This window comes from Xenopus tropicalis, chromosome 5, assembly GCF_000004195.4.
Source record: "Xenopus tropicalis strain Nigerian chromosome 5, UCB_Xtro_10.0, whole genome shotgun sequence".
Taxonomy (NCBI): Eukaryota; Metazoa; Chordata; class Amphibia; order Anura; family Pipidae; genus Xenopus; species Xenopus tropicalis.
Window position 1 is genome coordinate 13,199,315 of NC_030681.2, and position 26,271 is coordinate 13,225,585.

At 47.1% G+C, this 26,271-nt stretch overlaps 1 protein-coding gene across 1 annotated transcript in view; it reads right to left on the reverse strand.

The window, feature by feature from the left end:
- The window catches only part of kctd3 (potassium channel tetramerization domain containing 3), a 33,976-nt gene extending 13,192 nt beyond the window's left edge, over positions 1–20,784 (reverse strand). Inside the window, exons 1-9 of the mRNA XM_002939274.5 lie at positions 20,078–20,784; positions 14,015–14,068; positions 12,737–12,782; positions 11,135–11,208; positions 9,460–9,518; positions 8,242–8,322; positions 7,541–7,678; positions 3,472–3,562; positions 2,431–2,621 (exon numbers count right to left, since the gene is read on the reverse strand). Of these exons, the coding sequence (XP_002939320.2) occupies positions 2,431–2,621; positions 3,472–3,562; positions 7,541–7,678; positions 8,242–8,322; positions 9,460–9,518; positions 11,135–11,208; positions 12,737–12,782; positions 14,015–14,068; positions 20,078–20,316 (973 nt within the window). The 5' untranslated portion in view covers positions 20,317–20,784. The remainder of the gene's footprint in view (positions 1–2,430; positions 2,622–3,471; positions 3,563–7,540; positions 7,679–8,241; positions 8,323–9,459; positions 9,519–11,134; positions 11,209–12,736; positions 12,783–14,014; positions 14,069–20,077) is intronic.
- Between the last annotated feature and the right edge of the window lie 5,487 nt (positions 20,785–26,271).

A 26,271-nucleotide genomic window follows, 5' to 3' on the forward strand; every position in this document is an offset into this window, starting at 1 on the left:
AAATTTCAAATGGGGGTCACTGACCCCAGTAGTAAAAACACTATAGCTTCATGAGGGTACAGTTTTATTGTTTCATTCCACTACTTATTTTTCTATTCACACCCTCTCCTATTCATATACCAGTCTCTCATTCAAACCAATTTCTGGTTGCCAAAGTAATTTGAACCCTAGCAACCAGATAGCTGCTGAAATTCCTAACTGGAAAGCTGCTGATCAAAAAGTTAAATAATTAAAAAAAAAAAAAAAACACAAATGGGACTCAAAATAGGCCCTGGCTTTACAAGTACACAGAGGCCCAAACAGCCTCTTACAGCAGCCCCTCTGGCATTTGCCCGAGCCCACAGACTGCCAGTCCAGGCTGGAAGATGACCCCCATTTCTGTGATTATTAAAACATGGCACTGGCCATAGCCCTAAGTCTTGAGTCGGAGCAGAGGCAAACAACTCAAATATGGGGAATACCGGAGATAAAATCCTTGCTACAAAGCGTCGCACAGTCACTTCTTTAGATTTCAATTTTTCCGTTGCCTTCTGATACATTAGAGAACACGGGACGGGCCGTAATAAAAACAGAGAAACATGTAAAAGTGATTACTCCAGAGGAGGACGCGGTTGTGGGAAATCAAGGCAGACAGCTTGAAAGGTCTGAAGGAATTTAAAGTGTCGCTCTCGCTTAGGCTCAACAATCCGGGCTGCTCTCCGCCGGGAAGGAGATGCTATGAGTAATGACATCTCCTCGTCTTAAGGGGCCCGATGCGTAAAATAGTGCTTATAGCAGCAATCTGCTCGCGGTGTCTTCCGTAAGTAATACTGAAGGCAGAGCAACCTGGGGGAGACGTCGATCACGCGGGTGCCAGCCGCTGTCATTTGCTTTCCGTGGCGCTAGTGGGGTCCGGATGCCTTTTCCAACAACAAATTGTTTCTTTTTGCAGGGCTTGAACATAGGGCGCCTGTATGAGCAGCCCCCGTATGGAAAACCAAACTATCCCGTCCAGCCATCAAATGGAAGGGACGGAACACTCCATTATAGGGTGAGAGGGAAACTAATTGCAGGGGATACAAGCAATTTCCTTGCTTCCCAACCCGATGCCCACATGCGAGAGGTTGCTATTCCCCGATGTACATCCAAGCAGCCTTTCGCCTTTCTTCCGTACGCCTTCAAGTATAAGAATCGTTACATATTTCTTTGTGTGTTTAGAAGTATTACATGGCAATACTCCCAATCTCATCATCTGATCAAAGTAATTCTCTTACGACGGTCACACATGGGCAAAGAGGGAGCGGAATATTCTACTGAGAGTCCTTCACGGACCGGTGGTTCTGACCCCACCTTGTTCCTCACTCTGAGTTTGTCTCATGGTTCTGCTGTAGTTTCCTGGTACGGACCCAATCTACCCGATACATCTAGTTCTGCCTTACTGGCTCCTTCCCTGTGGTAAATGTTTGGCTCCCTTGGTTGGCCCAGTGGAAATCTCTGGATTCTTGTAAGATGAAACCAGGCAGCACCCAAGTAGCTGAGGTCCAGGCCTGAGACCAAAGGTGGCTGTTATAAGCCTATTTGTTATTATTTGTGTTTTTTTTAATTATCCAACTTTTTGTTGAGCAGCTCTCCAGTTTGGAATTTCAGCCGTTATCTGGTTCCTAGGCTTTAAATTACCTTAGCAACCAGGTGCTAGTTTGAATCAGAGACTGGTATAGGAAAACTGAATAGAAAAATATGTAGCAGAATGTAACAATAATAATAAAATTGTCACCTCATGAAGCTATTTGTTTGACTACTGGGGCCATTTGAAAGCTGTAAAGAGCCAGAAGAAGGAGGCACATAATTAAAAAACTATAACAAATAAATAATGAAGACCAATTGAAATGTTGCGTATAATTGGCCATTCTATAACATAATAAAGAGCATAAAGGTCCCCATATATGGGCCGATTCTAGCTGCCGATATTGGTCCCTTAGACAGATTTGGCAGCTTATCGGCCCATGTATGGGCACTAACAACAGGCCTGCCCGACCGACACCTGGTCTGAAATCGGCCAGATCTCGATCGGGCAGGTTTGAAAATTAGTCGGTTTGGGGACTGCATCGGCTCGTTGATGCGGTCCCCAAACCGATGGACACCTATACCCCTCGTTCTAATTCGATCAGGGCCGAACGATCGAATTAGCCTGAATTAGCCCAATATTGCCCACCCGTAGGTGGGGGATATTGGGAGAAGATCCGCTCGCTTGGCGACCTTGCGTGTATGGCCACCTTTAGTTCCCAAATAATCTGGGTTAGAAACTGGCCTATTTCTATACAGGGTCCCTCAGAAAACCATTATGTCCCTGCATGTATTTCAGGCTAATTCAAGCTCATTATACCCAGTCTGTAAGCCCATAATGAATGGTTCCGAAACACAGAGTATATGTATACACTGTATATTTCCTACCTATTTCGCTTCCACTGCTTCCATCCTGTATGCTCCAAAGTATGATGCTGCTCTCTGAGGCAACGGCCACCATCTTGTCTTTATCCCCATGAGGGCCTCCAACCACTTTGGCATTAAGTGCTACGCGCTCGATAGTCCAGTCCAGAAAGGGGCTGGAAAACACTTGTTGCCAGCCCGATGATTCTTTTATCCTAGAAAGACAATAGTCAGAGCTTTGAGTCCGCATTCTTGTAACGGAGGTGTTCCAAAATGTACTGAATGTTACAGAAGACGAATGTTAATTTTTACTGGGGGGGAGGAAGTTGAATAACCAAAATACACAAGGGCTCATGTATGAAGAGCAGGCATAGCACTAGGTGCAAAGACACATGCTCTAATAATGTGGCGGAGGAACAACTCACTGCGCACAGAGACACAAAGCAGCCTGTGCAATCCCTAGCTACTAAAGGGGAAGTGAACCCCACATCAGAAAACTTCTCATTGGGAAAACACATTTCTACTGTACTGTTGCTGACATGTTTTTTCTCCTATAAAAATGTGCAAGATTTCCCCATAGTGAGAATTTAGTAAGTGGTTTGTGTCCTTTCCACTGGGACCAGCAATTTTTCTTGGGTCGGTTTTGCAGGTTATGGTCGGGTGTGGGTTAAAATTTTGCGGGTTAGGGTGGGGTGTGGGTTAAGGTTTTGCAGGTTAGGGTCGGGTGTGGGTTAAGGTTTTGTGGGTTAGGATCAGGTGTGGGTTAAGGTTTTGCAGATTAAGATCAGGAGTGGGTTGAGGTTTTGTGGATTAAGAATATCCATATAAAATACGCTAATGGAATCCATCATTGCTCAGTATCAGATGACAGATAAGAGTGCAGATACACACGGTAGTGTTTGGGGCTACACACATACACACACACAAGATCATGTTGTGCCTACTTGGCTTTCAAAGTCACAGAAAGAAGGTTTCATTGATCCCATTGCGACAGTGTAAGGAGAGAGAAGGAAACTCGGGGAGACCAAACAACAGACAAAAAGGAACCATATGAATAAGTCATACCTGTAACAAACCACGAAATGAGCGTACGCGGTGACAATCCAGTTGTGATGTCCTGCAACTATTAGCACTTTCCTGGGATCCACTGGGAACCCTGCGAAACACAAAAACACAACAATGGCCGACGTTATTCCTGCAAGAAACCTTAAGACGAATGATTATGCTCGCGTGCTGTCCGAAAACAGTCGAATGATATTGTCTGCAGCCCCTTCATCATCCGGTGCGTCCCCGAGCCTCCCTTTCCCATCTCCCACGAATTAAGCAAAGTTATGGCTCGTTGGCGATGTTGCCATTTTGAATGCCCCCGATAGAAAGGAAATTGGATTCCTGAATAGGCCAGTCGGATTGCCTGCGCTGTGGAATTACAGCAGCCCTGATGTAGAAAGCGAGCGAGGCCTTCCATTTATCTACAGGTCAGCTACGTTGCTGGCAAGTTCCATAATTGCATCACCATCACTGATCCATCAATGTTCCTCAAATCGGAAACCCCTGAGACCGTCCTGCCGAGGATTCGGGCCGCTGAAAATGACACGTCTACTAAATCATAACTCTCTTAAGTAGAAAGTGCTGGCCGTATTTAATAACGACAACACGGAAATGTCTACAGAACAAACAACGTTCCTATATTTATTCTGTATAACCTCGGCCAAATGCTGCTTCACCCCGCTGTAATTCCCCAAAACGGCTGCAACTAAAATGTTAAAAGCCCCATTTAGGAATAAAGCTCTGCGTGCCGCCATTAGGCTGCCAATTGCTTCCCCATATCGAGCGGGAATGGAAGATCCTCGTTATTGCAGCCGCTAAGTGAAATGAGTGGGATTAAAGCTTGGGCGAGTAATGAAAGGAAACCGCATGGAGTTAGCGCGGAGATATCTGGGAAGGAACACTTGATTAGAAACAAAATGAAATGGATACCGAGTGCTTCGGCAGAGGTTTGGGTTATGGTGGGCATATGTTCTCTTATAGCCCATTATAAATAACCAGCAGGGTGGTGAGATCTTCCCATGGCACTGGCATTATTAAATGCACTGTTTATCAGTTGGGCTTAAAAGTTCAGTAAAACACATATAAAACCATAGGTTATACCGCACAGCCTTATTTCTCTTTATTCATATGGTAGGGGCAGCCCTGGTTCTATGGCTAGTTAACCTTAGATCTATATAAAACCATACCGTGGGTGGTAAGCTCTAGTGCAGTGATCCCCAACCAGTGGCTCAGGGGCAACATGTTGCTCCCCAACCCCTTGGATGTTGCTCTCAGTGCCCCCAAACAAGGGAGTTATTTTTGAATTCCTGACTTGCTGACAAGTTTTGGCTGAATTAAAACAAGATTTCCTACCAAATAAAGCCCCTGTAAGCTGATAGGGTGCATAGAGGCACCTAATAGCCAATCACAGCCCTTATTTGGCTCCTCCATGAACTTTTATGGTGCTTGTTTTGCTCTCCAAGTCTTTTTATATTTGACTGTGGCTCACGAGTAAGAAAGGTTGGGGATCCCTTCTCTAGTGAGCCAATCATCAGTGGCAAAACAAATGGAATGCTTCCTCAGCTTTGCCAGGCAACTACTTTTATAACTAATAAGACACAACCTTGAGATCCCACACTGATCAAAAGCCTTTCCATTCCCACACATAGAATTGGGAACCATACAGCCAAGGAACACAGAAATGAGTATTCCCCAAGCAAACCAAGGCTTGAAAGGGTCAAAGCGCAATGTGGCACAAAATGGCACAGATTGGGAGTGGCGCTCCGGAGCACGATACTACAATAACTATAGAAAGAGAAAAAATAGCAAGCCCAATAAGCACTGGGTGCTTTTCCCGTTAGCACAAATAAGAGCACACATTATTATGAATGTATTGTATTTGTATCAAGTACAAATAAAATAAATATGAAACCCTAAATTAGTAGGCTGTTCTCCAATAATACACAATGTATCCCTAACATATACATACTAAATAAATATATAAATATAGATGGGGAAGAGAACACTTTTTGACCACGATCCAACACAACCCAGACAATTTTACTCTGTCCAAAACTGGTCCCAACTTCACAGAATTCTGTCCCCCTTCTAGACCAATATGGGACTGAGCAAAAGGAATTGAGATCTCTGCTCCAGGCAATTTTAATTACCTCCTAGCCAGAAGCGTATGCCCAATTGTTGTTAAAGGAACAGTAACACCAAAAAATGAAAATGTATCAAAGTAAGTAAAATATAATGTACTGCTGCCCTGCACTTGTACATCTGCGGTGTTTGCTACAGAAACCCTACAATAGTTTATATAAATATCCTGCTGTGTAGCCCCGGGGGCAGCCATTCCTGCACTGGTACAGCTGGGGTGGTTGCTACAGAAACCCTACTATAGTTTATATAAATACCCCACTGTGTAGCCCCGGGGGCAGCCATTCCTGCACTGGTACAGTTGGGGTGTTTGCTACAGAAACCCTACTATAGTTTATATAAATACCCCGCTGTGTAGCCCCGGGGGCAGCCGTTCCTGCACTGGTACAGCTGGGGTGTTTGCTACAGAAACCCTACTATAGTTTATATAAATACCCCGCTGTGTAGCCCCGGGGGCAGCCATTCCTGCACTGGTACAGCTGGGGTGTTTGCTACAGAAACCCTACTATAGTTTATATAAATACCCCGCTGTGTAGCCCCGGGGGCAGCCATTCCTGCACTGGTACAGCTGGGGTGTTTGCTACAGAAACCCTACTATAGTTTATATAAATACCCCGCTGTGTAGCCCCGGGGGCAGCCATTCCTGCACTGGTACAGCTGGGGTGTTTGCTACAGAAACCCTACTATAGTTTATATAAATACCCCGCTGTGTAGCCCCGGGGGCAGCCATTCCTGCACTGGTACAGCTGGGGTGTTTGCTACAGAAACCCTACTATAGTTTATATACATACCCTGCTGTATAGCCCCGGGGGCAGCCATTCCTGCACTGGTACAGCTGGGGTGTTTGCTACAGAAACCCTACTATAGTTTATATAAATACCCCGCTGTGTAGCCCCGGGGGCAGCCATTCCTGCACTGGTACAGCTGGGGTGTTTGGTACAGAAACCCTACTATAGTTTATATAAATACCCCGCTGTGTAGCCCCGGGGGGCAGCCATTCCTGCACTGGTACAGCTGGGGTGTTTGCTACAGAAACCCTACTATAGTTTATATAAATACCCCGCTGTGTAGCCCCGGGGGCAGCCATTCCTGCACTGGTACAGCTGGGGTGTTTGCTACAGAAACCCTACTATAGTTTATATAAATACTCCGCTGTGTAGCCCCGGGGCAGCCATTCCTGCACTGGTACAGCTGGGGTGTTTGCTACAGAAACCCTACTATAGTTTATATAAATACCCCGCTGTGTAGCCCCGGGGGCAGCCATTCCTGCACTGGTACAGCTGGGGTGTTTGCTACAGAAACCCTACTATAGTTTATATAAATACCCCGCTGTGTAGCCCCGGGGCAGCCATTCCTGCACCGGTACAGCTGGGGTGTTTGCTACAGAAACCCTACTATAGTTTATATAAATACCCCGCTGTGTAGCCCCGGGGGCAGCCATTCCTGCACTGGTACAGCTGGGGTGTTTGCTACAGAAACCCTACTATAGTTTATATAAATACCCCGCTGTGTAGCCTCGGGGGCAGCCATTCCTGCACTGGTACAGCTGGGGTGTTTGCTACAGAAACCCTACTATAGTTTATATAAATACCCCGCTGTGTAGCCCCGGGGGCAGCCATTCCTGCACTGGTACAGCTGGGGTGTTTGCTACAGAAACCCTACTATAGTTTATATAAATACCCCGCTGTGTAGCCCCGGGGGCAGCCATTCCTGCACCGGTACAGCTGGGGTGTTTGCTACAGAAACCCTACTATAGTTTATATAAATACCTATAGTAATATAGTAACTATAGTAGGTTTTCTCAAGCAAACATGCCAGTTTTCCCAGTGCAGGGCGGAAGTACATTCAATTTTGATAACTGTAAAACATTCCTTTTTGGTGTTACTGTTTCTTTAAACAGTAAAGAAGGCTGCTGCTTGCTGGGGAACAAAACATATATTACACTTACCCAATCGAACCATTCCCTCAGCAGCCGCAAGTGTTGGCTGGGCGGAATTTGCTTGGGCCCCTGCTTCACAGGGTCGTAACCCGGCTATCCCATCTGGGGAAGGTGATGCTTCACAGGTGAATTTACGTCTAGGAATCGCTGCAACAGAATGAGTGGAATACACAAAATGGTTTTAAAGGGCAAGTAAAGCTCACAATTATAATCTAGCCAAAGCTGCTGCATGTGAAAGCAGAGCAGCTCTTAACAAAAAACTACCCAAAGGGGCCTAACATTTTTGGCTCCCTAGGGGATTCAGTTTATGGCTACACTGAAATCATGGATATGGATTTGATGCATCAGCAAATGAGGCCTGCTTTGCGCCACTGTGGCAGGTCGGAAGTTTAAATGGGGCGTTACGCCTCTCAAACCTTAACACAGGGGGCCTAAGGCAAGCTCAGGTTGGACAGACTCCTCCCATAAAGCAAAAAGGATCCACCCTTCCCAGTAAAACACCAACATAATAAACTATTCCTGACTGATAAACCTGAGAAAGTGGCAGTAACTGAGGGAAGGGAGGGGCACTTACATACAGAGCTCACTATCGGATTCTGGAGGATGGAGGCGGAGTTAGTAAGGGCTTGGTAAAAGGTTGGTAAAACATTTTCAATGCTCAAGTTAATCACAGATGCCTGGTGACAAACAGTTATTGGATGAAGAGTTACCTGGTGGAGGTAAGTAGCCATGAAAAAGGACACTTCCACATGAAGAACGTTCAAGCTCTTCACATAACAGCAATCTCTTTACTAGGAACAAAAATGGACAAAGGTGAGTATAACGAAACCGATGGAACAGTTGCAAGGATCACTTTGTAACCTCCTCTGCTGCAGTGTGGGGACATCAGTGAGATTCTAATGGAGCCTCAGTCTATTAAGCTGCTTCTTTGGAGGTGCCATGACGGCAGCCATACTGCTTACTCTGTGGACTAAATTATCCTTATTTCTCAGCCAGGAAAACAGATAGTGTTATATTTTAACCTCTGGAGCCATGATTCCGTTACTAGAGAAGGAGGGGGGGTTGCTGCCATTCTGTCCCAAATTTTGATCATATATTTGAGTTGTATTTAGTCTTTAGTACTTGTAGGTCCTGTAAAGCAACTGTTGGGTTAGTGAGGATCAGAGGGACATCATCAGCAAATAACAAGAGTTTGTGTTCTTGGGGACCTACAACTAGTCCTTTCATTGTTTCAGACTGCCTAATAACTTGGGCCAGTGGTTCCATACTTATGTACGCAGCGCTTTACATACATATATATATATATTGGGGTGACAAGGGGCATCCTTGTCTAGTCTCATTAGTTGGTAAGAAATAGCACTGGAGATGTGCATCTGTTCACATGCACGTGTAGGCTGTGCCGCTGCCGCCTTTTAAAGTGACTAAAACAATTTAATAGGAGTATCACTTTAAAACGGAACCATTCTCAATATCCCTGGCCATTTGATTGGACTCCTATCCTTCTGGCAGCTGTAGACAAAGTACAGACCCTTTGTGCACTGCGAGGATCAGAAATATTGGGTCTAGTGATGTGCAATCCAAATCCACCAGTTTGTTATCTGCACCCACCCCTTTCTGACATCATAAAAGGGGCAGGACGCGAGGGTGAAATGCTATAGATTTTAGATATATAGAACATCTGAAGTTGGAAACCAGGCATTGGAAGGTTGCAGGCAGGGTGGGCACATGGAAAACTTCAGTCCGAACCTGCCTGCAACCCGCAAAAGCTGTGTAGGTGTCGGCCCAAACCCAGGCCGGCCGCACATCACTAATTGGGGTCCTCAGCTGGAACCCCATACACTCACCATGCACAAAGGAAACAAGAATTTAAATGATCTTCATCACAATATATTTTATTTCCGCATGTGAAATGATTTTTAATGAATTACCTAGGGGAGTGATTCCGTAAAATTCTGCTTCATGGCGGAGAACATTCAGGCTTACACCCCTGAAAAAGAAATGGTAGGAATGCTTAAAACCACCCCATACCTTACCTTAAACCCTGTTCTTCCTTTACCCAAGATTAAAAAAGATATAGTTCTAAATCTTTAAACCAATAGTTTCTTTAAAAGTGTATCTCAATGGCATGACCTTTAACACGCTGTTCGGGCTCACTTTCTGGCAGTCTGTAACTTCACTACAGTGGCAAATGTGAACACTTCAACCAACTGGCCCCCCACCTCCCCCCAAGACTACAGCAAGGAATATGACCAATAAAGGCAGCCTTCAACTTTCTGGCAGAATTGCACCAGCTCTAGTAACTCATAGCAACCAAGCAGCAGGAATCATTTACTGATCCCTTGTGGTAGAATAAGCTTCCCATTGGTTGTTATGGGTTACAAGACCTGGTGTAAATACATTCTATGGTATATACATCTAATAGCCTCACATTTTAAAAGAGGAATACATTATTTTTTTTTTTTAATACACAAGAGGCATGAATATCCTCTATATTTAATCTTTATAAACAGTGCTTGGTGATGTCATATGTTATAATGGGGACTTAGTGATGTCATGTGTGTCACTTGACTCATGGAAACTTGTGTTTTATAATAAATCATGTGCCCCCTATTGTAAAATATGAGGATATTAGAAGTCACCTTGCCGTTCCATGACCTAAATGACTCCACGGTGACCTATAACATCCTTATATTTCACAATAGGGGGTACATTATTTTTAGGGATGCACCGAATCCCGGATTCCGTTCGGGATTCGGGCGAATCCGGGCTTTGTTTTAAAGGATTCGGTTTTGGCTGGATCTGCGGTCCTGTCAAACCGAATCCTAATTAGCATAAATTAGCATATGATAATTAGCATTCGGAAAGGGTTAAATTGCCAGGTAAAAAAAATTTTGCCGTTTTAACCCCTTCCGATCCTAATTAACACATGTTAATTGGGATTCGGATCGGGATTCGGCCGAATCCTTCAGCGTGGGTTCGGGGGTTCGGCCGAATCCTTCAGCGTGGGTTCGGCCGAATCCTTCAGCGTGGGTTCGGCCGAATCCTTCGGTGTGGGTTCGGCCGAATCCTTCAGTGTGGGTTGGGGGGTTCGGCCGAATCCTTCAGTGTGGGTTCGGGGGTTCGGCCGAATCCTTCAGTGTGGGTTCGGGGGTTCGGCCGAATCCTTCAGTGTGGGTTCGGGGGTTCGGCCGAATCCTTTAGTGTGGGTTTGGGGGTTCGGCCTAACGCAAAAAAGTGGGTTCGGTGCATCCCTAATTATTTTATTATAAAACAGAATGTGCAGTGAGTCATGTGACACAAAATACATCACTGAGCACCAATTGTAACACAATACTATATACATATATAGGGATGCACCGAATCCAGAATATTTGGGTTCAAATCCTTTGTAAAAGATTTGCCTGGATACCTAACCAAACCCTACTGAAGGCTACTGAAGAGTTAAATAGAAGCGTGCCCGGAAAAAATGTTCACATGACCAAAAGTCATGTGATCTTAAGGATTTGGTTCAGCCGGGCACTTGGATTTGGCTGGAGCAAAATAACTGATAAACAATTAAAGTGTAAAAAGTCTGTTCATTTGAGAAAAACAAAATGTACGTACCTCAAATCAAGTTCCTTTGTACGAAGAAAATTTAAGATTGGTGCAAACGCAGTTGGGTCTCTGTCAATAAATATCTGCAAGATAAATGTGTCCGATTACGGGAAATTAAGTAACAGGCAACACTGCCATTTCTCATAACCTCATATGTATGCTAAGGTGCAGTAACCCATAGCAACCAATAAGATGTTTGCTTTTAAACACTGTGCATTCTAACTGCTAATTGGTTGCTATAGGTTACTGCTCTTCAGCAAACTTAGTGTTTTTATTACATAAGCCCAACAGAGTCTTATTTATACAAGCAATTCTGCATTTCTGAATGATTAGTTTTCCTCTGTAATAATTAGAAAGCTGCTTGTATAGTAAAAATAAAAGAGATGAGCAAAGAAGCATCAAGAGACCCTTCCTGCATCAGCAGAGCATTTTTGCTGTGGGACAGAATAACAGGAGACCCTCCTGCTGCACATTCATTTGTTCGTTCTGCCCTCAAGAACCTTTTTATACCAGTTTTATATCCGTTTTAGCAGTTTCTGAGATATTTGCATTTTTATACTGCCGGGCTTTGTATTCAACGATCAGCAACCCAAGGGTTAACCGAATTGATGAAGTGTATATAAAATGCAGAGTCTGTTAGGTTTCCGGATACTCTGGCTCTTTAAAAAGCTGTTGAGGCAAAAGCCTGGTATTTGCAGTCTAAAACAGCCAATATCTTAGAAAACAGAAAATGAATGCAAATAGCAGTGTTTAGGGGATTGCTCTGAATACATTTACATCAATTCAGTGGGGTTAAGACCCCCTTAAAGTTTAAAGTTTATACCCCAGAATGAATACTTAACCAATGGATAGTTTATATCATATTAAGTGACCTATTAAAGAATCTCGCTTAACTGGAATATATATATCAGTAAATATTGCCCTTTTACATCCTTTCCCTTGAGCTGCCATTTAGTGATGGGCTGTGTGCTCCCTCAGAGATCAGCTGACAGGAAGAGATGCAGCTCTAACTGTAACAGGAAGTAGTGTGGGAGCAAAAGGCAGAACTCTGCCCATTCATTGGCTGATGGGGCCTAGCATGTATGTGTGCCTTGGCTTGTTTGTGTGCACTGTGACTCCTATGATCCCAGGGGGCAGTTTTCTATTTAGGATTACCCAATGGCACCTACTGCTAATGTAAAAAAAAGGTTTATTTAGATGAAGCTGGTTTATGCAATATATTTTTATAGAGACCTACAGTACATTGTTGGGGGTATAGTTTTCCTTTAAGGTACTAATCCAACCCTATCCCACCTGCTCTCAAGCCGTCGAGCTGCCTGTATTTATAGCCCTGCCCTCAGACATCACTAAAGGGGCAGGGTGAAGCAGGAATGAGTTTTATCTACTGGTACATCCCTTAGTGTGCCATATGCCTAAAAGACTGTTTATAAAATACAATGGCATTATAATAAAAGGGGACATCTATGTGCTACCCCCAGAATGGGTCTTCTTGCACTGGGTGTGGCTCCACCATAAACCCCCTACCCTTATACACTCAAGAGTTGCCACCTTACACATTGCAAATAATACGTAATAATAATAATAATAATCATATTAATAAATAAGACTCACAGCTGCAGTTTCATCACGAAGAGTTGAAATTCTTCCACTCAGCAGACTGCAAAAGTCAAAAAGGTACAACTCCTTATGTGCTAAAGATCAGAACTACCATGCTGTACAAACAAGTAAGCCCAATGAGGAACAGACCAATATCGATGGTACACAGGTCGGGATCAACCACCCAACATTTATGCACCAAAATTCAATAAGTGCAAAGCCAGCTTTACTCACATAGAGGGGTACTGTCATTTTACTCAGCAAGCCATACAAATCAACTATTACTTGGTCCATACCTGGCCAGTATATTTTCCAGTTAATGATGCGAGACACAATTTTTTTTTTCTTTAAAATGTATATTTTTATATTTCAGCTCCAGTTTTAGATTCAGGGTGAAGACACACAGAGCTACTAGTCGCAGCTACTTGTCGTGGCTACTAAAATAGACAATGCTGATCATTTACTGATAACTGTCTCTACGTGTGTTTTAGCAGAGACAATTCTCAGTATTGTCTATGGCAGGGGATTTTCTGGAGTTTAGTAGCTGTGACAAGTAGCTGCTGCTAAGAAGCTCTGTGTGTCTTCACCCTTAAGGTGGCCATGCACAATGAGATCTGCTCGCTTGGCGAGGTCGCCAAGCGAGCGGATCATCTCCCGATATCCCCACCTACGGGTGGGTGATATCGGGCTAATATGGTCGTTTGGCCCCAGGGCCAAAACAATCGAATTAGAACAACGGGTATAGGTAAAGGCATCTCAGTTCGGGGACCGCATCACCAGCCGATGTGGTCCCTGATCCGACTAAATTTTTAAAGCTGCCTAATCAAGATCTGGCTGGCAGGCCCATCGTTAGTGCCCATACAGGGGCCAATAAGCTGCCGAATCAGTCTAAGGGGTGGCCATGCAGGGGGCAATAGAAGCTGTCAACTTGGCCCCTCCAGACCAGGTTAGAAAAACCCATTAGACAAAGACTACCTCAACCAATGCAATCCTCTCCTGGAACATCTCCATATACCCCAATACAATTGGTCTGGCCTGGGGCCTAAATGGTGGAATCATCCTAATTTGGCCCAGTGCCTTGGTGGCCAAATAGGGTAAAGAGGTAGCCAGATGAGGGCATTTTACAGTGTATTTTCAGCTTTACATGTTACCCAGAGATACCTGCCTCCCATTATTTTCCATAGATGGGTGCGGTTCTCCTTGAGAGGACCAGTGTGACATATGGCATGTGACCCAAGATAAAGTCAGTGTTTATATAAATACAAATACATAATTACCTAGTTAATAACTCACCTAGAAAAGAAGGAATCAGGAATCCAGGTTAATGTTTGCCTCGATGTGCTGAATCTGGGGGTACACAAAGCAGGAGTCAGGTGAATCAGAAGCATATTTCATACCGCGGCGGGGCTCATTCAGCCATGGCATTGCCCAATCTCACAATCAGCTTGGCCAACAATGGTCCTTTTCTGACATTATATCAAAAATCTGGATCTGAGTGGGGAAGATAAGCCTCAATAGCCTTCTTTTCTAATGACAAAGAAACTTCAACACACACACAAACATATTATAAGAGGATTATTGGGATCTGATAACAAATAGAAAGTTGACCAGACTTCCAACTGATTATTATGGCCAGTCAAGCACCAAAGGGAAGGCAGCTAGGCTAACGCCTGTGCATTTTGACCGCTAACAAACCAATGGGAAGATGGCTAGATATACATCTGAACATTCTTACAACTCATGAACCAATGAGAAAGCAGCTAGGTCTATGTCTGAACACTCACAATTGATCTGACTCTCACAAACCAATGGGAGCACAGCTAGGCTTAGGCCTGAACATTTTGACAACCCACAAACCAAAATGAAGGTAACAAGGCTTACGCCTGAACATTCTGACCACTCAGGAACCAATGAGAAGGCAGATAGGCTTATGTTTCTGCAATCTGACTCGCACATACCAATGGAAATGTAGCTAGGCTTAGGCCTGAATATTTTGACAACCCACAAACCAATGTGAAGGCAACAAGGCTTATGCCGGACGATTCTGGAACCAATGAGAAGGCGGCTAGGCTTACGCTACAGCATTGTGACTCTCACAAACCAATGGGAAGGCAGCTAGGCTTATGCCGGACCATTCTGGAACCAATGGGAAGGCAGCTAGGCTTACGTTTCTGCATTGTGACTCTCACAAACCAATGGGAAGGCAGCTAGGCTTACGTTTCTGCATTGTGACTCTCACAAACCAATGGGAAGGCAGCTAGGCTTACGTTTCAGCATTGTGACTCTCACAAACCAACAGGAAGGCAGCTAGGCTTACGTTTCTGCATTGTGACTCTCACAAACCAACGGGAAGGCAGCTAGGCTTACGTTTCTGCATTGTGACTCTCACAAACCAATGGGAAGGCAGCTAGGCTTACGTTTCAGCATTTGTGATTCTCACAAACCAATCGGAAGGCAGCTAGGCTTACGTTTCTGCATTGTGACTCTCACAAACCAACGGGAAGGCAGCTAGGTTTACATTTCTGCATTGTGACTCTCACAAACCAATGGGAAGGCAGCTAGGCTTACGTTTCTGCATTGTGATTCTCACAAACCAATGGGAAGGCAGCTAGGCTTACGTTTCTGCATTGTGATTCTCACAAACCAATGGGAAGGCAGCTAGGCTTACGTTTCTGCATTGTGATTCTCACAAACCAATGGGAAGGCAGCTAGGCTTTACATCTAAAGATTCTGACCACTCATACCCCAACAGCTAGCCTTGCAACTGAAGCTAGAGGCCCATCATGCAGCCCATGTTACCTGCGGGGGCACATTCACGGGTACACCGACACCTTAGGCACCTATATACCTTTGTCTGTAATGATAATGCCTAGGGCACCTTATTGCAGCACAACAGGGCAGATTTCAATATATTTTATTTTCATATGAAAATGCCTAACTTTTCCATTTTCTGTAAGAAGCAATAAACCTCAGGGAATAAGTGCCTTAATGGAAGGCATCAATAAAATATAAGTCATAACAGCCGTACTATGTGTCTGCAGATTATAAACACTCAGCATCTTGGGGCCAGTAAGGCTACAGGGAGGGCTTCCCGACACGTCCCTTTAAGCTGTCAGAAACAGAATATTCCCCAGTGATTTATATGTATTGGGCACAGCTCTGTAGTCGCTGCATGATAACTGGATTATTTAGCAGAGATTTGATCTTTGTAACCTTCCCCTTTATTCTGTGCAGTTTATATGTCACCCTGGTGCCAAGGGAAAAAAACATGTGATCTTGGCAGCCTCTCCTTGTCGAGCCCCCGATAGTGATTCACTGCTAGTCAAGAGCAGTAGTCAATCCCAATTGCACACAAAGGCTTCCCCTACACAGGTGCTAATCTGTGTGCAGCTCTTCCCTATGCCCCCCCCCAGTGTTATTACCTAGGTACCCCAGGTAGAGTTGTCATTAACTGGGCCCCCTCCAACTCCCGAATGAACAGCTGCAGGGTCTCACACACTGGTATAATGCCTACTGGTCTCACCATGCCCTACTGTTTTCATTTCTGCATACCCCTACATTCCCTAGCTGTGCCCAAAATAATGCCCTTACACCCCAGCATTCCCTGGCTATATTCAGGGTTATGCCAACATAATCCTACACTCTTTGAGTATAGGATTATGCCAACATATAATGCCAACATACTGCAGCACTTTCAAGCTGGGCCCAGCGTAATGCCCACATATCCCAGCTATCCCTGCCTGTGCCCAGTGTAATTCCCACATATCCCAGCTCTCCCTGCCTGTGCCCAGTGTAATGCCCACATATCCCAGCTCTCCCTGCCTGTGCCCAGTGTAATGCCCACATATCCCAGCTCTCCCTGCCTGTGCCCAGTGTAATTCCCACATATCCCAGCTCTCCCTGCCTGTGCCCAGTGTAATGCCCACATATCCCAGCTCTCCCCGCCTGTGCCCAGTGTAATGCCCACATATCCCAGCTCTCCCTGCCTGTGCCCAGTGTAATTCCCACATATCCCAGCTCTCCCTGCCTGTGCCCAGTGTAATTCCCACATGTCCCAGCTCTCCCTGCCTGTGCCCAGTGTAATTCCCACATATCCCAGCTCTCCCTGCCTGTGCCCAGTGTAATGCCCACATATCCCAGCTCTCCCCGCCTTTGCCCAGTGTAATGCCCACATATCCCAGCTCTCCCCGCCTTTGCCCAGTGTAATGCCCACATATTCCAGCTCTCCCCGCCTTTGCCCAGTGTAATGCCCACATATCCCAGCTCTCCCTGCCTGTGCCCAGTGTAATTCCCACATATCCCAGCTCTCCCCGCCTGTGTCCAGTGTAATGCCCACATATCCCAGCTCTCCCTGCCTGTGCCCAGTGTAATGCCCAAATATCCCAGCTCTCCCCGCCTGTGCCCAGTGTAATGCCCACATATCCCAGCTCTCCCTGACTGTGCCCAGTGTAATGCTCACATATCCCAGCTCTCCCTGCCTGTGCCCAGTGTAATGCCCATATACCCAAGCTCTCCCTGCCTGTGCCCAGTGCAATGCCCACATATCCCAGCTCTCCCTGCCTGTGCCCAATGTAATTCCCACATATCCCAGCTCTCCCTGCCTGTGCCCAGTGTAATGCCCATATACCCTAGCTCTCCCTGCCTGTGCCCAGTGTAATGCCCACATATCCCAGCTCTCCCTGCCTGTGCCCAGTGTAATGCCCATATACCCCAGCTCTCCCTGCCTGTGCCCAGTGTAATGCCCACATATCCCAGCTCTCCCTGCCTGTGCCCAGTGTAATGCCCACATATCCCAGCTCTCCGTCTGTGCCCAGTTTAATGCCCATATATCCCAGCTCTCCCTGCCTGTGCCCAGTGTAATGCCCACATATCCCAGCTCTCCCCGCCTGTGCCCAGCGTAATGCCCACATATCCCAGCTCTCCCCGCCTGTGCCCAGTGTAATGCCCACATATCCCAGCTCTCCCCGCCTGTGCCCAGTGTAATGCCCACATATCCCAGCTCTCCCTGCCTTTGCCCAGTGTAATGCCCACATATCCCAGCTCTCCCTGCCTTTGCCCAGTGTAATGCCCACATATCCCAGCTCTCCCCGCCTGTGCCCAGTGTAATGCCCACATATCCAAGCTCTCCCGCCTGTGCCCAGTGTAATGCCCACATATCCCAGCTCTCCCTGCCTGTGCCCAGTGTAATTCCCACATATCCCAGCTCTCCCTGCCTGTGCCTAGTGTAATGCCCACATATCCCAGCTCTCCCTGCCTGTGCCCAGTGTAATGCCCACATATCCCAGCTCTCCCTGCCTGTGCCCAGTGTAATGCCCACATATCCCAGCTCTCCCCGCCTGTGCCCAGTGTAATGCCCACATATCCCAGCTCTCCCCGCCTGTGCCCAGTGTAATGCCCACATATCCCAGCTCTCCCTGCCTGTGCCCAGTGTAATGCCCACATATCACAGCTCTCCCTGCCTGTGCCCAGTGTAATGCCCACATATCACAGCTCTCCCTGCCTGTGCCCAGTGTAATGCCCATATACCCTAGCTCTCCCTGCCTGTGCCCAGTGTAATGCCCACATATCCCAGCTCTCCCTGCCTGTGCCCAGTGTAATGCCCACATATCCCAGCTCTCCCTGCCTGTGCCCAGTGTAATGCCCACATATCCCAGCTCTCCCCGCCTGTGCCCAGTGTAATGCCCACATATCCCAGCTCTCCCGCCTGTGCCCAGTGTAATGCCCACATATCCCAGCTCTCCCTGCCTGTGCCCAGTGTAATTCCCACATATCCCAGCTCTCCCTGCCTGTGCCCAGTGTAATGCCCACATATCCCAGCTCTCCCTGCCTGTGCCCAGTGTAATGCCCACATATCCCAGCTCTCCCTGCCTGTGCCCAGTGTAATTCCCACATATCCCAGCTCTCCCTGCCTGTGCCCAGAGTAATGCCCACATAGCCCAGCTCTCCCTGCCTGTGCCCAGTGTAATGCCCACATATCCCAGCTCTCCCCGCCTGTGCCCAGCGTAATGCCCACATATCCCAGCTCTCCCTGCCTGTGCCCAGAGTAATGCCCACATATCCCAGCTCTCCCTGCCTGTGCCCAGAGTAATGCCCACATATAGCAGCTCTCCCTGCCTGTGCCCAGAGTAATGCCCACATATAGCAGCTCTCCCTGCCTGTGCCCAGAGTAATGCCCACATATAGCAGCTCTCCCTGCCTGTGCCCAGTGTAATGCCCACATATCCCAGCTCTCCCTGCCTGTGCCCAGTGTAATGCCCACATATCCCAACTCTCCCTGCCTTTGCCCAGTGTAATACCCACATATCCCAACTCTCCCTGCCTTTGCCCAGTGTAATACCCACATATCCCAGCTCTCCCTGCCTTTGCCCAGTGTAATGCCCACATATCCCAGCTCTCCCTGCCTTTGCCCAGCGTAATACCCACATATCCCAGCTCTCCCCGCCTGTGCCCAGCGTAATGCCCACATATCCCAGCTCTCCCTGCCTGTGCCCAGAGTAATGCCCACATATAGCAGCTCTCCCTGCCTGTGCCCAGAGTAATGCCCACATATAGCAGCTCTCCCTGCCTGTGCCCAGAGTAATGCCCACATATAGCAGCTCTCCCTGCCTGTGCCCAGTGTAATGCCCACATATCCAAGCTCTCCCGCCTGTGCCCAGTGTAATGCCCACATATCCCAGCTCTCCCCGCCTTTGCCCAGTGTAATGCCCACATATCCCAGCTCTCCCTGCCTGTGCCCAGTGTAATGCCCACATATCCCAACTCTCCCTGCCTTTGCCCAGTGTAATGCCCACATATCCCAGCTCTCCCTGCCTGTGCCCAGAGTAATGCCCACATATAGCAGCTCTCCCTGCCTGTGCCCAGAGTAATGCCCACATATCCCAGCTCTCCCTGCCTGTGCCCAGAGTAATGCCCACATATCCCAGCTCTCCCCGCCTGTGCCCAGTGTAATGCCCACATATCCCAGCTCTCCCTGCCTGTGCCCAGTGTAATGCCCACATATCCCAGCTCTCCCTGCCTGTGCCCAGTGTAATGCCCACATATCCCAGCTCTCCCTGCCTGTGCCCAGAGTAATGCCCACATATCCCAGCTCTCCCTGACTGTGCCCAGTGTAATGCCCACATATCCCAGCTCTCCCTGCCTGTGCCCAGTGTAATGCCCACATATCCCAGCTCTCCCTGTTGGCCCTTCTATCAGAAGCAATAAGGGAATGAATGAGATTGCCCATAATCCCCAGGGTGCAGATGAGGTTACAGCACAATTCCCAGCAGCCCCAATGGGGGAAGCAGGAGAAGTAGCCATAGTCCCACATTAGACATGGGAGCCCAGGCTGTAGGGCACAGTAGCGCTTTACTGTACCTGGTACCGCCGACATTGAGCTGAATGATCTCCCCGCTGCCAGGACTAAGGTGGCTGCACATCCCAGCCATGACCAGCGGCCTCCTCCCCTGTGACCCCCGGGCTGGTGTCCCGCTGTGGGGCGGGAGCAGAGAAGCGGGGCTGCGCTCACTGGCCCAGGGCTGTGCAGAGAAGGAGCCCCATTCTCCCAGCAGACAGAAGGGGCCGCAGCACAGAGACAGTGGGAAAGGGGGAGGCATCCTAGGTGGGAGGTGGGATTAGCCAATCCCTGCGTCAATCCGGGATCGGCCTCCCCTTGCAGAAGACATGGGCCGCGCCGTCACTATGGAAACCAGAGCCAGGGGAACAGAGCTGGGAAGCAGGGAAGTATCCAAAGTGGCCGAAAAACTACAATTCCCATAATGCCCATCCCCAGTAAACACGAATGTCTGGTTGCTCGATGTTCAGCAGCGTATGCGGGCGGGCGGGGGTCAGCGTGTGCGTAAGTGACAGGAATGTGCGCTCCGCATCTACTGCCATTGCTGTTCTGTGTCTCTTTAATCATTTCTTGGGGTAATTGCGTTGCCCACAGACTCCGCCCTCTTCTGACCGTCCAGTTGGCACTGTGCTAGTTAAGGATGGTTGTGTGCTAGTTAAGGTTGGTTGCGCGTTACTGGCACAAAGAGGCCAATGTTATGGCCACAGGGTTACATAACGCCCTGCTCTCAGCTTTGCAGCCTCTGTATGAGGCAAACAGCCGTAAAGCATAGGGCCCTATCCTATCCTGGCACTGTAGGGTTCCAGTAGTAGCCAATCAACCTGCCTCATACCTCCCAACATTTGATAAAGAAATGCAGTGCCCAGTGTGCAAAATTGTTTTACCACGCCCATTGTTGTGACCACGCCCCCTAAATACTCATGCAGGTTATATATAAAGTTTGAACACATTTCTGGGTTTTTTTTAATTCCCCAAGAGGCCTGTTTAGCTTATTAGTTACAATTGTATCTCAGTGCAGGTGTAGCTTGTTAACTTTTTAGGACTCTGCCAAAAGCTACTTTTTTTAATTGAGTTTGAGAAACATTTGTAACACTTGTTAGGCTATAATATGGCCGACCCAGGCTAGTAGCGTAGTGTAGAGCATGTGTTACATGCAACCTTAATACTTAGGAGTGGGCCTCCGCTATGTGGGAGATAGATAATGGAGCTGAGGGTGTTGTTGAACTACAACTAGCTAGAGTAGTGTGGTGCAATAGATATAAATGGACGCCAGAGGATTCTTTATGGTAAACTATAATACAGATTTATTGTCCAGCAAGATAGATGTAATAGTGCACACGGGGTATTATACTCACAGACACAGCAGAGATAGATATGATCACAATGAAGAATAGCAGATGTGACACTAAAGCAACAGTATAACCCACTTGAAGGATGTTGCAATGGAGTAGCTGAATACCTGAGATGAAGACCTTTACAATAGGGAGTGTTTCCAGCCGACTATGGTCCAGGGGCACAGCACCTGCCTGCATCTAAACCGGTCCCTAAAGAACGACAACAGAGCCGGGGTAGGCTAAACACTTTAACAACTCCTTGATGGGGCTAGTGCTGCCCTTGCTAAATAAGCTGACTGTGCTCACCACTCCTAGAGGGTGCTATTACATATAACTGACTGTGCTGGCTTGTTCTCATTCACGGGGCCCTGTCCCCGACTTCAGAAATGGCTGGTTCTCTTTACTGGGGCCTTGTGCCTCAGGCTCAATGGTGTGACGTCTGGGACAACAACAGCCAGAGAGGAAGACACTCCTCCTTGCAAGACACTATATAGTCTCCAAGGGGAGTGGTCAACCAGACTAAGTCGGGACTGTCCAATTGGGAGGTTTGCTGGGGGCCCAGTTATTGTGCTGTGTAAAAAACGCCCTCACATCGCCAGGCTTAATGGTGTCATTTTTAGGCATTTCTTCTTCGCTGGATGTACATAAAATCTGCCGTTCGGATGGTGAAATTCATTTTTTTGCATCGTTTTTTTGGCAAATTTCGTTTTACACAGCATAATAAATAGGCCCCCTAGTGCCCTGACTGAAACTGATATGATGGATCATGGGTGGGTGGGGGTGTGGCTGTGCGGATTAATGGGGTGGAGTTATGGTATAGTGGGTGTGGCAGCGCTGGATGATGGGGTGGAGTTATAGCATAGTGGGTGTGGCTGTGCTTTATGATGGGGTGGGGTTATGGCAAAGTGGGTGTGACTGTGCTGGATGATGGGGTGGAGTTATGACATAGTGGGTGCAACTGTGCTATGACACAGGTGTGATGGGGCGGGGTTACAGCATAATGGGTGTGGCTGAATCACGGGGTGCAGAACAGTGGGTACTGACATTTTTTCTGTTTTTTAGGGCCCTGTTCAGTGCCTTCCACTCAGGGGGCCCAAGTGAGCAGTGGGCTAATAACTGGGCCCTTGATCAGTAGGACGAAGCTTGGCAGGATGGGGCCCAGTGATTACTGCTGACGGCTCTGTCAAAATACATTGGGCCCCAGCATCCCAAACAGGAGCCACATGAAGGTGGGAAAGTGCATTTTTTTTACCCCTGAGCCCCATATCTTCCTGTTAAGGCTGATGGCTCATTCCTGCCCCAGTGACTGTACTCACCGTGCCGGGGTATCTGTAGGCCCACTTTTCCCTCTGCTGGTGGAGGAGCCCTTACCTTTATCTGCAGATTATAAAACAGACCAATTGCAGTGCTGGCTTTGTGCCCCCCCATACATGTGATAGTGTTGGAGCACAGCAGTGCAGTGAGCAGAAATGGCCAGGAGGTGTCAGTATCGGAACGCAGTTCACAAATGAAACATAGGTATATTTATATATGTCAGGGGGCTCAAACTCAATTTACCTGGGGGCCGCAGGAGGCAAAGTCAGGATGAGGCTGGGCCGCATAAGGGATTTTACAAAAAAAAGTACTCAAATGTCATTATTAACAGTTTTAATTATTTCTTCTGAACATGAAGTGTCCTGAACATGAATAGAACATTGAGTGAAGATCATGAACAGTTCTTCTGAACATGGCATCTTTTGCCTACTCCTTGCTGCCAGAGACTTGACAGCGCTTCTTCTCACAAATCTGAACCACATTTGGCTTTAGAGAGGAAGCAGTTGAGACCCTCAGTATGGCTTGAAGATGATCATCATTAAGTCTAGACCTGTACTTTGACTTATTGAAGTTCAAGGTGGAGAATAACTTTTCACACAAATATGTGCTCCCAAAAAGGCACATGGTGCGCTTGAACATTCGGGAAAGCTCAGGGAAGCTGGGGGGCAATTCTCTCAAAAATTGCACATGCGTGTCTGCTTTTCCACTCATCTCCCTGAACTTGGCTTTGATATCAGAGTTGCATTGCAGGTCAATGAGCTCCATTTGAAGCACAGGAGGGGCATCTTGCACATCAAAGGAAAAGGGGTCCACAAAAATTTGGAAAGTGGCTCTGTGCGTTTTGAAGTCTGCAAATCTGTGATCAAATTCCTTCTCTAGCTTAAAAATAGCATCAACATATTTCTCACCACTGAATGGTATGCCTGCATCCACAAGTTCCTTGCATGCTGGGAAATGGCAAAGGTTTGTCTGAGAGAGCTGGGATTTCCATAACACAAGTTTTGTGGAGAATGCTCTGACGTTGTCATAGGCAGCACTGACGAGCTGCCCCTGGCCTTGTAACATCTTGTTTAGTACATTCAGCCTTTGTGTGATGTCAACAAGAAAAGCTAAGTCCATGAGCCATTTGTGATCACTCAACTCAGAAACAGCCTTCCCATTCTTCTCCATGAAGGCTTTCACTTCTTCTCTCAACTCAAAAAATCTTTTCAGGACATTTCCCCTGCTGAGCCAACGTACCTCGGTGAAACAGAGCACATCTCCATATTCTGACCCCATTTCCTCTAAAAAAGCACGGAACCTCCTGTGCGTTAAGCCCCTGGATCTGATTTGGTTGACGCATTTCACAACAACAGACATCACATTGTCACACGGCAGGCATTTGCTGCAAAGGGCCTGCTGATGGATAATGCAGTGAAGAGCAATCGCCTCCTCTTCTATACCCTCCTCTTCAAGTTTTTTTTTAACAAGTGCCACCAGTCCATTTTTCCTCCCTGTCATCGATGGCGCTCCGTCAGTTATTATTCCAACAAACCTCTTCCATGGCAAACCTGCATTCTCAATGGCATCACACAGATGATGAAATATCTCATTAGCGGTGGTCTGGCCATGCATTGGAATTATTGTGAGCAGCTCCTCCGTCAATTCAAAATTGCAATCAACACCACGGACATAAATTGTGAGCTGAGCAGTGCCTGTTATGTCTGTGCTCTCGTCAAGAGCAACTGAGTATGCATCAAAACATTTGGCTTTCTCACACAGTTGATGATAAATGTCACTTGACATGTCAGAAATGCGCTCTGCCACAGTGTTGGCAGAAAGACTGATTTTGCTAAACTGACCTTTTTTTTCTGGACAGATAATACTTGCAACCTGTAACATACATTTTTTAACAAACTCTCCTTCTGTGAATGGTTTCCCTGCCTTAGCAATCATCTCACTAACCATGTAACTAGCTTGGACTGATGCAACATTCTCTTTGGTTGCTTTCTTGAAGAAATCTTGTTGCCTCATTAGACATGCTTTAAGACTGGCAACCCGCTTGGCTCTCTCATCCCCTTGATATTTTGCACATTCCTCAGCATGTTTAGTGGAATAATGGCGTTTCAAGTTGTATTCCTTGTGCACTGCAACTTTCTCTGCGCAAATAAGACATGTGGGGATGCCCCTGTGCTCAACAAAGAAATACTGCATCTCCCACTTTTCCTGAAATTGTCTGTGCTCATCATCAATCTTTCTCTTCACTGCAGGCTGTGATGAAGTCATGATGAAGTATGACAAAACCTAATTCTGTACTAAACTTCTCTCCCTTGTGTCTGTTCTGCTTTCAAGGGATATAATGCAAGGCAGGAGCAGGAGCTACTGCAACCGAACTACAACTCCCAGCATTCCCGATATTCACCCACAGAGGAAACAGGCACGTACCTCAAATTTGACAGAAATGGTCCCTTGAATCATACCAGAGGCGAACGCAACGACAGGCTTCAGACAGATCAGCAGGGACAGATTCAGCAGATCCAAATTTGGCGCTAGGCAGGGACTGTACTCCCACAACAGAAAAAACTTGCAGCAGGCGTGGCTTAGGAGGGACGCAACGCTGGCCCGGAAGCGCTTTACTGACACTCCTGGATGCCGGCGGTGAGATCGCTAGTGCAGAGAGCGCAATTGCGCTCTCTGCACTAGAAGAGCCGAATTTCCGGTTTAAAAACCGGAAATTCGGCTCTTAAAGTTACCAGGTGCGGCTTTTTATGCAGCCCCTGGTAACTGGGGGCTTCTGCCGCCAGCGCTTCTGCCGGCGCTTCTGCTGATGGAGCCCGACTTCTGACTGACACTGCCGGCGGTGAGATCGCTAGATGCAGAGAGCGCAATTGCGCTCTCTGCACTAGAAGAGCCGAATTTCCGGTTTAAAAACCGGAAATTCGGCTCTTAAAGTTACCAGGTGCGGCTTTTTATGCCGCCCCTGGTAACTGGGGTGCTTCTGCCGCCGGCGCTTCTGCCGGCGCTTCTGCTGACGGAGCCCGACTTCTGCGCCAGCTCCCCTTGGTGCGGGCCGCAAAATATTGGATGGAGGGCCGCAAATGGCCCGCGGGCCGTGAGTTTGAGACCCCTGATATATGTAATATAGAGTAGTAGCTCCTATATAAGCTGAATTTAATCAGAGTAGGCAGTAACGCTGGTTTATAATGGTTATTTATTAATTGGTTAATGAACATATTCAGTCACATGTTTTGCCTCGCAGCGCAGGGGTCCTGGGATCAGTTCCAGCCAGGGGGCTGACTGCAAGGAGTTAGTATGTTCTCCCCATGGATCATGATAAAACACCGGCCCTAGTGAATGCAATAGGGCCCTTAGACTGTAAGCTCCTCTGGAGCAGGCACCCCCTTCTATTGTGTCCGTTACCACATGGCACTAAGTTTATTTACACTTATTTATACTTCATTATACATTATAATGCTTGTGCTCCCTGTGTGTACTTTTGTATATTGTAGGATTGTACAGTGCTGTGTATTTTTGTAGCCCTTTATTACATACATACATAAATACATGTATAATCTCTGTATAGAGTGTGT